The sequence below is a fragment of the Sorex araneus genome, chromosome 5 (assembly GCF_027595985.1).
Source record: "Sorex araneus isolate mSorAra2 chromosome 5, mSorAra2.pri, whole genome shotgun sequence".
Classification (NCBI taxonomy): Eukaryota; Metazoa; Chordata; class Mammalia; order Eulipotyphla; family Soricidae; genus Sorex; species Sorex araneus.
The window spans coordinates 174,825,082-174,838,343 of NC_073306.1; the positions used below are offsets into that span (position 1 = coordinate 174,825,082).

General features: G+C 38.3%; 1 protein-coding gene across 2 annotated transcripts in view; it reads right to left on the reverse strand.

Moving 5' to 3' along the window:
• ATP8A1 (ATPase phospholipid transporting 8A1) overlaps positions 1-13,262 on the reverse strand; it is a 243,383-nt gene that overhangs the window by 163,225 nt on the left and 66,896 nt on the right. For both annotated transcript variants that reach the window (XM_055140932.1, XM_055140930.1), the window contains exons 8-12: positions 12,111-12,180; positions 10,624-10,751; positions 4,835-4,946; positions 2,126-2,291; positions 216-343 (exon numbers count right to left, since the gene is read on the reverse strand). In XM_055140932.1, coding sequence (XP_054996907.1) covers positions 216-343; positions 2,126-2,291; positions 4,835-4,946; positions 10,624-10,751; positions 12,111-12,180 — 604 coding nt within the window. The remainder of the gene's footprint in view (positions 1-215; positions 344-2,125; positions 2,292-4,834; positions 4,947-10,623; positions 10,752-12,110; positions 12,181-13,262) is intronic.

The following is a 13,262-nucleotide window of genomic DNA, read 5'->3' on the forward strand; positions in this document are numbered from 1 at the left end:
CCATCACATAAACCAAAATGGGTTTTCTGAGCTAGGGACCTGGTTTGTTGTATACTTGTGGAATTCTGAGACAAGAGATTTTGCTATGGGGCTAAAATTATTTTGAAATACCGTTTTTGTATCAATTGAAAGCTAATTTTTTCACCTGAGAGATCAAAATATATGAGAAAAGGACAAACATAATTTAGAGTGATGATATTATGATTCATATTTACCCAATTTATGAAGTATGCCTGGGTAAATTTAACCACTTCCAATGTGACCAACAAGCTGATAGGAATAAGATTGTTGAAAAGGATGATGAATGTCAAGAAATTCAGTCCAAAATTATTCGCACCACCATCTGTTGGGGGGAGGTGGGAAGAAAGATCATTACCATTTTTATACTTCATAGATTAGAACTTTCACATGAGAATTTTCCATTTTACATGGTATCTAGATAGACTGGGGACAACACTGTACTAATAAAATATTTTCATTTTGAACATGTTCAAGATGGAATAAGCATAATTTGTGTTAAAAATTTGCTTGTCCTATAAAGGCACATAATGTTACTAAAAATCAAACTATCAAGTATTCAAAATCCTGTTTCAAACAGGGAGGTAAGTGGTAGATTCAGAATTTAGAAATATAAAATCATATTCAGGTGGAAGCAACTGAAAAGCACTTCCAACTTAAAGCTAATGTTAAAAACAAACCAAACAGCAGCAGTAAAAACAACCCAGATGGGGGCTGGAGCGATAGCACAGCGAGTAGGCATTTGCCTTGCACGCGGCCGACCCAGGTTCAATTCCCAGCATCCCATATGGTCCCCTGAGCACTACCAGGAGTAATTCCTGAGTGCATGAGCCAGGAGTAACCACTGTGCAATGCTGGGTGTGACCCAAAAAGCAAAAACAAAAACAAAAACAAAACCAACCAACCAAACAAAAAAAACAGATGCCAAAAATGTGCTAGCAGCATAAATAATGCTAGGCTATCCTACAGATAAATTCAGCCTCATGAAAAGGATCTACATTCTCTTCAATAATGAAAAGTAAACCACAGCTCTTCCAGATACACTGTAAATGAAGGAATAATGTGTTATTACCAGGTATAATGTTGAACTAACTCATGACCATCAAGAACTTGGAATAGCTTCAAAATTTATAAAAATGATAAAGAACAGTAAAAAATATGACGTTTTACAAATTCAAAAGTCTTGAATTTGTTCTGATTGCTTTGGAAATTAAGTATTTGTTGGCCAGATACTGTTCAAAAGAAATGCAAAGAGCTCCCTGAAAATATCCATGTGGCATGACTGTACCCCTCCTGGATATTTTTTAGTCAAAGAATAAATGCTTGAAAAAGAAACTATTTAACAGCACTTTCCCTAAAGCCAATGAACATAATTCACTAAATCCACAACATAAGTCTAAGTGAAGGCAAAGTCTAAATGAAGGCGGGGGACTGGAACACGTGTTCCACATTCAGGAGTTCCAATCTCCATCCCCCAAGCCTCCTGGTACCTTGAGCACCACTAAGACTGGCATCTCCCAAATACCATGTCCAGAGTAAAGCCCAAAGATGGCCATTGTGACCCCCCAAATAAATAAATGAACAAATAAAAATGAATAAATGAAAAAATAAATAAAATCTTTTTGAAGTGGTATAATGAAAGCAATACAAAATAAGTGAAGGTACAGTTAGTTAAACATTTGAAAGCATGTAAACCATTTTTCTGAGCTTTAAATAATATTTATAAATAGTTGACATGTCATATAAATATTATCAGTATTTAAACGTGCAAATATTTATTTGCATTACTCTCCACACATTCTCAATCTACTTTCAATACTAGAGAGATACCTTTATTTTTAAGGAATTAACACAACAAATTAAAACAAATAGTAAATACCAGTTTTTACTACTATAGGGTAAATCTTAAGAATTCTGATTTATAATCTAAGAGTTTATTTGCTTTTAATGGAATTTACATTAGAAAATGAAGATCAAATGCCAGTGATCTTAGCAGCATGGGTTTCTTTTCATAAATAATTGTAAATTCCAACATTAACTATGAAACAAATATATGGTTTAACGTAAGGAATAAAACACCCACTCCAGTGAGTGCTTCAATGCTTACAGTTTAGATTGAGATACCAGTCCTTTCCAGAATGTCTTCGATTCCAAATGGCTGAACCAACAGAGCAGACAAGTGACATGGCAATTAAGATACAAAATAAAATCAAAATTTGTACATTTGTAATTCGTTCCACATTTGACAGTTTAAGTGGTGGACTTGTTGAGTTCTGTAAAAAGAAACAAGATGAATAATACGAACGCACATGTATTTCTATGACTTGTAAATGTGTTATCTAGTATTCTGATGAGGATGACAAAGCTGAACAAATCAACCTTAGACACAGTAGACAGGAGATTCACACAGAACACGATCATGGATACCGTAATCAGCCAAAGGATAACCACGTTTTTTTCCCAAGCTTTTACTGAACACACATGACAATTAGAAGCATCTACATTATCGAATGTAGATGGGGAAATGGTCAACATTTCATTCATTCCTTATGTAGACCCAGTTTGGGCACTGTAACAGAGATGAACGCATAACTTGACTTCTTAAGCGAATGGGATGGAAGAGAATCATTGAGCATCTCAGCTCTGAAAGAGGCAGAGATGGTGGCCAAGTCCTAACAGATCCAGTCAGAGATCTGGAAATCCCAATGTATGTAGTCAACATTGACAAGGTTTCTTGGTTTCAAGATTTTCTGGGGGGTGGTATTTAGTATTTGTCTCACCAAAGTCATCACTAATTCAAGCAGTCCTAGCTATAACAATTTCACAGAGGCAAGTTCCCTTAGCCATTATTTAATGGCTTTAAGAAATGATTAAGCTGAATCTGTACTAATCCAAACATAACAGAGTAGAAAATTCTATTTGTCATAATCGATATAAAATTATTTATAGAAAACATCGAATGCCATGGAATAGTCAATATCACTTGCATGTTGATAACATTTTCTGCCTTTACCATGTATAAAATCATTTGCCCCCGATAACAGATTTCGACTATATTAAAGGTTTAGGATTATCAGGAGCATGGGAGATAGCGAAAATGTTTGGACACATGCTTTGCATGTTGGACCCCCAGGATCAAGCCCCAACTCTGCATATGATACTCTGAGCGATTCCACCAGGAATAACTCCAAGCACCAAGAGAGGAAGAGCTCCTGAGATGCTCCTGTCCATCAAATATGGCCCCAATCCAAAACTGCAACTGAAAACCAAATGGCTGAAGACGCTAAATGAAAATCATTTCCCACATATATCCCATCACTGTAAACAGGTAATAGAGAAAAATGGGGATGTAGGGAGTGGCTCTTGCAACAGATTTTGGAAAGTAAAACTAAGATATAGAAAAAAGTTATTCCGCCACCAGTTCAATAGCAGTCTTGCAGCATGAAGGCAGGACCCCCTTTTGGAGATGCAAAATATAAGGCTCAAGAAGACTCTGAAACACCCCAGCACCAGCCCAGAGAAGACTGGAATTCCTCAGGAGAGGAGAAACTTCATCAGAAGCAAGAGAACCATACTATGTCTTGGAATCTGTGCTAACCAAATCATTTGCCCTGATAACAGATTTCGACTATGTCAAAGGTGTAAAATATCAGAAGCATGGATGATAGCGAAAATGTAGGGGTGCATACTTCGCGTGCTGGATCCCCAGAATCAAGCAAATGAGGGCAGCCCAAATTTCTATCCTTTTCCTGACAACAACTCTTAGCTATAGAGACACCCCCGAGCAGGGTGCAACTTGGGGAAAATCCCCATAAAACCAATGAGCTTTGCTCACTCAGGATGCACAGTTCCTTTATTTTACTTTATGACATTCCTTCTATGCTCTTGTTTTCTAAGTAAAACTGCTATTACTTCACTATCTCCTCCTGAAATTATTTCCTGCAATGGAAAGAGTCACTGAAAATATTTCTTGAACAGGGTTTCTCAACATTTTTTTCTGACCATGGTCCTCTTCTGACCTCTATTATCCGTGTACAGTGATTGGAGAGGAGATGGAAGCTGATTTCCGAATTCCCAAGATAATGCATCCCTCCACTGGCAATAGAATGTGGAGAAATATGTTCCCCTAATAGGGTTGGAACAGGCCTCAAACAAGGTTTCTCAACCATTTTTTCTGAACTCAGTCCTCTTCTGATCATGTTTCCTTCCTGTGCCCTTCACCCTGAGTCCTACCAAATGACTCCTGAGTCTCATATCATGCCCCACCATTGATGAATTCTCACCTGTGGGTCCCTTGAAATATTTGGGCCTGGGGTTGGTCTTCAAGGGACCATGCAACCACAGTTGAGAAACACTGGTCTACATTATCGAATGTAGATGGGGAAATGGTCAACATTTCATTCACAAATGTTCAACATTTTATTCACACTGTTTTTCTTTTTCTTTCTTTTTTTGTGTGTGTGTGAATTAAAAAATTGATAATTATTTTAATAGAAAATGGTAAGAAATGAAGAACATTCACTTCACTATTAAATAAACAATTTGTGTTATTGAGTGCCAATGTTTATAAATGCCGCCTAGGGAGCAATTATACAAATCAGTGGGTGTTGACACCTGGGGTGGTCGCTGGCAAAACTTTCCAGTGATCTGGTGTGCTGAGAACCATTTCATATCCCCACTTACTGAAAAACAAGATTCTGGATGCCTAAAATAAATTCAGGAACCCGTGGCAGATGGTCTGTTATGTTTAGAACTATGGTACCCACAGTTACCAAGAGCACATTTTCAAAAATCTTTAGCCAGAGAAAAACCCTACCTGCATCAGTTTGGTGTCGTGTCCAGTGTAGACGACTATTCCATGAACCCACTGTGTGTTTCTCAGCTGAGCGCCTCGCAGCAGAATCTGATCTGCCCCCAGGGGAACAGTGCTGTGACAGACCAGGTTGACATTAGAAATGACATTCTCTGAAATGCTTAAGAATTCTACCACCACTATAAAATTCCAAAATAAGGCTTCTTCTATTAAAATAACTCTTCTCAACTTTATTTTTAGAGAAGAACTGATTTTCCTACCAATAAGAATACTTTGCTTACACAAGGACAGCTGAGGGGAAGATTTAAATTTCTTCTCCTTAACATCAAATTAGCCACTTCACAACTTAAAATAGTAGGCACGGCTGAGGAATCCGGGGGCTGATCCTCAGGACTATTTAAAGGATTTTCCCCCCTGATTTAGTAAGTCTATTTTAGTTTCCGAGGTGTTGGGAAATGGCGAGCTTAGAGAGAGGCTCTGTTTCTTTCTCCCACTTTCCTATAAAGATAGCTTTGCCTATAGTAAAGTTTCAAAAAACACACAAGGGAAGATAAATAAAAGATCTCATGATAACTTGCCTTGCTATTATCTCTACTCTCCAGAGATATAATTTAAATTTTTCGGACATTCATCTGACTGTATGTTAAGTCAGGTTTCAAAGAACTAGAACATTTCAAATGAATGATAAATATCTAATAAGTCCCATCTAACTAATATCCCTCTGAAATGACAGTTAATCAAGATTAATTATTTCAGAGCAGTTAAAGCATATTTTTTAATGAATTCATTCTGTATAAGTTTCCCACTAGGGTGGGCTACTAGCTAATAGAACTACACAGAGAGATGGCAGAGGGTCCCCACGACCATAGATATAATGGAACTCTAGATGGAAGTATCTACCTAAAATTTAATTGCCCCTAGATTCCAATCACCATGTCTTTATTTTAATAAGAAAAAAAAAACAGTAAGAGGGACCAGAGTGATAGTACAGTGGTTAGGACGCTTGCCTTGCAGACAGTTGACCTGGGTTCAATCCCTGGTACCCCATCTGATCCCCTGAGGGCACCAGGAGTGATTCCTGAGTGTAGAGCCAGGAGTGTGCCCTGAGAACCCCCGGGTATATAGTCCCCAACCCAAACAAAAACAAAAATCATAAAGAAAAACAGCAACAAGAGAAAAACAAGCAGTTACAAAAGGTTTGGAGAGACTGCTCAAATAGGTGGCGCACATGTCTTGCATGAGCAAGACACTGAGTTTGATCCCCAGCATTGCATGGGCCTCAAGGACAACCAACTACAGATCTGGTGGTCCCTGGGCACAACCGGGAACCATATACTGCCAGGAATGCTCCAGTGGCCCCCACTGCTAGGATCTCTGCACCAAATTGCAAGAAAAGGGGGAACAATTTCTCCAAGAAAGTATCCAGAGAATACAAAATAATGCCAGTGTACAGAAACTGAGAAGAGAGGTTCTTTGCTGGTGGGCTTTCGTGGCCAGTAATAGCGTGGGTCTTGAGCTGTCTTTGAGGATCACAATGCATTACATGTTCAATGGGAAATAAAAGCACTTGAAACTATTAGCCTAAATAAATAAATATTTACGAAACAGTGAATTCCAATTTATATATTAAAAAGAAAAAGACAGCAGCTATCACTGATGCATGAGAGCAGGTCTTTCAGATGTGGAGGACTCTTATTAGTGCGTGTTTTAGTGTTTGGGGTGAACATTAATTGGGAGGGGTCTCAGGTCTAAAGAAGGTTGCCAGGAGGTTCTGAATAGCTGGATGGACTATGTTCTGCCACTCCTAGGTGGCCACTGTTTCTCACATATCTGATAGGATATATATAGCAAGTGCCACTTGTGTGTTTGGATAGATTGTGTAAAATTAACTATAAACACTTCAAATGCAAAATTACATGACAACGACTGGGGCTCAACAAAAGTTAATATTAGTTATCTAGATTCTAATGCTTCTGGCATTAGGCGATGACCTTCCGCCATATCAGAATCAAAGTACACTCATTCCAAGCCAAGAAGTTCCGTTCCAGGCAATAACAGTAAAATTCAAATGAAAATATAACTGAAATGAAAAATTGTCACTGGAAATATGCTTTTAAGAGGACAGAAGAATCTCAGGTACTTTAGTGGTAGTGAAGAGTGCCAACTTCATATGCCTATATGATAGGTAATACATATCTATGTATATAATAAGTATAAATATAAACAGTATTGTAATCATGCCACATCAGTGCCAATAAAAAATTAAATTGGTTTCCACCTTTCACATAAACTCAGGAATATTATATAATTTCTATATGTTTTCTAAACCTTGCTACCACCATACAAATCTCTCCTTCACTGCTTGGATATATTTGGCATGGATTTGAGGGGGACACTGATTAAAAAATAAAAGAAAAAAGGAAACCATCCAATTATGACTGTCAGCTACAGAAACATTACTTATATGTAAATGGCCAAATCTATCATTAGTCTATCGCCATATGTTCATGGAAAGATCACTGTACAAATTTTAGAACAACATATAATTATTTCAATAATTACAGGAAAGCTTCTGGTGAATCTAAATGATGGTGACAACATAGGGTATGTGCCAAGTGTCCTTTAGAATTCATATACCGCAACAAGAAAATGACAAATGATGAAAGCACTGATAATCTCTCAGTCGGGTGGGTTGGACTAATGCATTTAGTGACATTTAGTTGATGACAGAGATGATGGTACATAAAGTATACCGTAAAATACAGGAAGCAGAGTAGAGAAGAGGAGGCAAGAAAGGAGATTCCAAGAGACTCTACCATCCCTATTTCCTTCCTTTGTTCCTCTTTGGAACCTGAACTTCTTGAAAAACTTCTGTGGTTTGAGACATAGTACAGCAGGTAGGGTGCATGCCTTGAACTTGGCTGACCCAGGTGTGAGCCCCCAGCATCCCATATGGTTCTGGAGCCCACCAAAAGAAACCCCTGAGCACCACTAGCTGTGGCCCCCAAATCAAACAACACAAAACTTTATAGAATTTCTATTTTTAAAAGAACATCCATTATTTTTGTTTTCTGTGGCATAGGGCCTCATACATGTGTAGCAGGCATGGAACTATGGAGACACACCCCTAGTTCTCTGCCTGCTACTGTCAACTCCTCTTTAGTTCTTTCTCAATCTCTGCGTTATCCTCTATCTGTATAATGAAGCCCACAGGTGCTCGTGGGTTAACTCCCAATATTATTTCTCAGTGCACTTGTACTTGATCATCAGCAACATTTGACCAGCTTTAGTCATTCCTTCTGCATCGGTAGTTTCCTCACTCTCTTGGTTTCCATTCTGCCAACCTGATCTTAGTAGTCTCTTTTATTGGTTCTTCCTCTTTTCCTACCCTTGATGCTAGGGATTCTTCAGACATTTTCATGGAATCTTCCCCTTTCTGTTGCTATCGTTTCCAGTCCTCAGTGATTTCTTCCAGTTCCCTGGCTTTAACATCTATGCGTCTATGTAAATTAAAATTCTACCCCAAACTCAGATTTATAAACTTAACAAGCTCCCTGAAAACTTTCCTTTGCCATCACAAAATTACTAAGTGCGAAAGTGAACACTGATATCCCACCTTGCACCCCAAGCCCTTAGTGGATCTCTATTGCAAAATATCACCCTTCGGTGACTTGTTAAAGGCCACATGGTCTGACCCACAATAATCTCATATCCTTTGTATTTCTTTTCCACTCCAACCAACTGACCCTTCTGACATTTTCTAATTACACAAGGCATTTTCCCATTTGAAACCCATGTCATGATAAAGTAATAATTTGCACTAAATATTCCTCTTCCTGTAATCCTTTTCTTCAGATACTTGAATGGGTAACTTCCCAACTCCCAAACTCCTACCTTTGCTCGAAAGTTACCTTCCAAGCAACTCACTATAATCAATTGTATCACTTGTATCACTTGTCATCCCATGATCCTTGATTAGCTCGAGCGGGCACCAGTAACGTTTCCATTTGTCCCTGTCCATGCTAGTGTAGCCCAATGATATCTGCTCGCTCCAGGAACAGGAAGAGCCTTAAATCGTTCATTCAGGGTTTTGACAAAGAAGTCTGACCATCTTGTTGGTGGACGGCCACGTGGTCTTTTGAAGTCTCGTGGAATCCAGTTAGTAACTGCTCTAGTCCAGTGATCATCTCTGAATCACATTACGTGTCCGGCCCATCTGATTTTGGATGCCTTGGCAAATGAGACAGCAACCCTGATTCTTGATCGTCGACAGAGGTCAGAACTCCGGGTTTCTTCTCTCACTTGAGTGAGACGTGATACTCCTAGCATAGCTCTTTCGATTCTTCTTTGGATTACTCAAATAGCGTTCTCATCCTGTTTGTGTAGGGCCCAGGTCTCTGACGCGTATGTTAGTGCTCACCACAATTACCCCAAGTAAATAAGAGTGATCTCTTCCCAAAGACTCCCATTATCACTTATCTGGTGCTATTTTATTAAAGCAATTCTCACTTTCTGACATAGTCTAGAATTTTCTTATTATTTTGTGTGTTTGATTTGGTTTGGGAACCACACCCAGCTGTGCTTAGGGCTTACCCCTGGCTCTGTGCTCAAGGATTACTCCTGGCAGGTTCAGAAGACCATATGGGGTGCCAGGAACAAACCCAGGTTAGACACATGCAAGGCAAGTGTTAGACAAGCACATTACCTGCTGTGTTATCTCTCCAGCCTTTATAATTTTGTCTGTCTGCTTGTCTTTCCCCTAGTGTAGAAAGTAAACTCACAAAAGCTGTATCATTTAACTTGGTTTATGCTGTTTCCTTCAAATCTGCAATTGATCTAGATCACTAGGTGCTGAATAAGTACCGGTTAAGGAAAACAGCAGTAAAGAAGAGAAAAAGAGGAGATAAATGACAGCAATGGAAAACAAATTACCAAATGCTTCCTTTTCAGCAGGTCAGACTTTAGGGGGGAGATACTCCAAACAATAATAGTGAGTTTTTTGTTGAAATATTGAATGCAATCAAAGTAAAGTGAAAGTAAAGTGAAATTTACCAGTTACACAGGAGGGGTGGGGTGCTGGGTAGGTGGGGTTTGGGGGGAGGTATACTGTGATTCTTGGTGGTGGAGTATGTGCACTGGTGTAGGGATGGGTGTTCGAGCATTGTATAACTAAGACCTAAACCTGAAAGCTTTTAACTTTTCACATGGTGATTCAATAAAAGAATATTTTTTTTAAAAAAAAAGAGAAGATAAATGAGCAGAAAGTAAGCAGAAGCAAAATATAATAATATGGCCTAGGAAAAAACACATACAATAACAGAGAAACTTAGAAAAATCCCTGCACAATGAACCCCTTGAAGCACACAGAGCAATGGTTTCTGATCTTTGGCATCTGTGGACTGGTACTAGTTTGCAGACTAGAGGTAGCAAGCCAATTATCTGAGATCACTGAAAAGAAACAGACAATGGAAAATACACATTTAGTCCTATGACATGAGTATTCCAGTCAACATATAAGCCAACATATAAGGACACAGGATATCCCTGAAAAGATTTAGCTGTCAGGTTTGCATGGGCACAGGGGAAGTCTTCAGCTATGCCATGTGTATAGGGCTAAGATCTAGCATTTTCACAAAGGATTCTGGGTAGCAATACAGAGAAATGCTTAAGAAAATGGTTTTGAGTAATCAAATGCAGAGCTCAAGAGAACACATTGCTAGACTTGAAGAAACATAGCATATGCCCTGCAACACCATAAATTCTATATTTTTGTGAAAACTAGTTTTACATACCCGAGTTCATCAAGCCTGATGTTTCCAACAAAATCGTAGAGATGTCTATTTGGGCTTTCACACTCAATTCTGCCAGAAATTCTCATCAAACTGTCAATGTCTTTTATATCTGATGTGGCTGATAAGCCCTGTTTAGAGATTTTTAAATAAGAAAAGAATGCATTAAGTAAGTTGTATATGGGAATTCTGAATTTTTCCAGACTTAGAGATGTATGTGATACCCTACTTTTATGAGCAACCCACCAGTTATACAACATTCTTTGTCAAGTAATAATTAGTTGGCATTTTCCTTTTCACCCGAATAGAGAGTTGTTGTTGTTTTTTGGCACAAGAATAGTACAGCTTTTGTAGAAGTTCTTAAATATATTTGAGACTATAATTACTCTGAAAAAAGACATTTTGAAATAAATTCTTAGAAAACCACATGCTTCCCCTAATAAAAATATTTAGCATTACAGTATCTGAATCTGCTGAATCCTCAAAAGAAAATTAAAAAAAATCCATATCCAAAGAGAACAGTTATTACTATTTTTTAAAAGTATATTGAAAAGAAAAACTTTAACATAATTCTTCCATCTGGTCAACCAGAACTGGCCAAAATGCAAAGGCCCTCCTTCCTATGGTACTCAGTCCAGGGGTTCTGCGCTAACCTACTTCTGCCACAATCCCCATATCATCTCCAACTTCTGCCTAGAACTCAAGAGAATACACTTTTCTAAAAGTCCTTTTAAAACTTGAGAGGCAAAAAATTACATCTGCCTCCTATTATGGATGGTAGCGCTGTAGCACAGTTGTCCCGTTGTTCATCGGTTTGCTCAAGCGGGCACCAGTAACGTCTCCCATTGTGAGACTTGTGGTTACTGTTTTTGGCATATTGAATACGCCACGGGGAGGTTGCCAAGCTTTGTTGTGCAGGTGGGATACTCTCAGTAGCTTGCCGGGCTCTCTGAGAGGGACAGAGAAATCGAACCCCGGTTGGCCGTGTGCAAGACAAATGCCCTATCCTCTGTGCTATCACTCCAGTCCATTATGGATGGTATAAGAAATAAATATGGAAACCTACTATTGAAATTAGTGATGACTTTTTTGAACAGCAGTGGAAACTAAGGCACTTCAGTATAGCAAAGTCAAATAATTTGGGTCAGGTGAACAGAGAAAATAAAGCTAACATATGTCAAAGGCATCTAGAATTATAACTACTACTTTCATCAGAGTATTGGCAGTTTCATAAGATGATAAAAAATACTGTTACAAATAATACTTATATGATAGACTATATAAATCAGGCAAGTAAATGAGTCTTCCATAATTCTTAATCATACCAGTTGATGACATTTTTTTGTAGTGGAAAGAATATTTGCATTTCGTTAGAATGGCTTCACCCGAAGATGATAACATTATGAAAAAAATCTCTCAATTCCATGCCTACCACCCCCAATCCCACCTTACACCCAGCAAAAATAATATGAACCTCTACTAGATCTCACCTGTCTAATTTTCAGGTTTGTTTCACCATCTAAGTTGGATGTTTCGATGTAGCACATGGCCTGGGGCTCACTGTTGTTTAAAATTAAAAAGCATAAAGATTTAGTGGGAGAAGGAAAGCATAACTTATTTAAACACTTAGACTTGCAGAGGCCTTTCATTCTAAATAAAGCTTTCAAGTCACCTAGTTTCTGAATCATTTCCATTCTAACACGAAGCTGCTATGTGGCAGAACCCATGCAGGACCACTGGGGATGAGTTTTTCAGCCCAAAAGAACCAAAAGCCATTTCCTAACAACTATTCCTACACTTCTTCAAGATAATCTCAATTATTTAACTGTCACGTGCATCTGAAATTGTCCATCCATACAACAGAGGACACAGAAATGTATCTGAAATGCAAAGCACTTCGGTGCCCAGATTAATCTTTAGCTCATAACTGTCGAGTGAGATTTCATGCTCACAGCCCACATGTAAATTGGTAAAGGAAAAGTGGCTGATTAGAAAATTCCAGATTGCTGCTTCTATAAACTCACTGTAACTACCTTTCCAGAAAAGATAAATAGAATCCTAGGAACCATGCTATTAAAAAAGTGTAAGACTACATTTAGAAATGGCTTGAACACATTTTACAATTAAAGTGAATATACACTTATCTCACCCAGCCTGGCTTTCCCACTCATGATTTTCTTATTTGTTAAAATGGCTTCAGAGATTCCTGGGGCAGCTAAACTTAAAATCAGCTGACCTTGCAGTATTCTACATTCTTGATGTTATCCTCGAATATTCATTTTATGGTTCTGCCCCAAGAAGTTCTAGTTAAGTCTGGTGTACAGTGGCTAACTAGCTAAGGGGTCAGTTTTATTACAAGCACGGCACTCTGGACCCCTTTTATCCTGCTTCTTAACTTGTTACTTTACTTGACCAGTATCTGTGGATTGGTGAATTTGTAGCCTGCCTGTATAATCTTAACTGCAGCTCTATGGAAAAGCATTATGAAGTTTATATCTATCTATTAGCAGTTAGTTATAGGACAAGGCTAATTTGCTGAAGATTTGCAAAGACTATGTTTATTATGAACATAATCTCTGAGAAACATGTGTACTCAGAGTTAGATATTTGCCAAGCATAAATACCTGGAATTTCCTAATCAA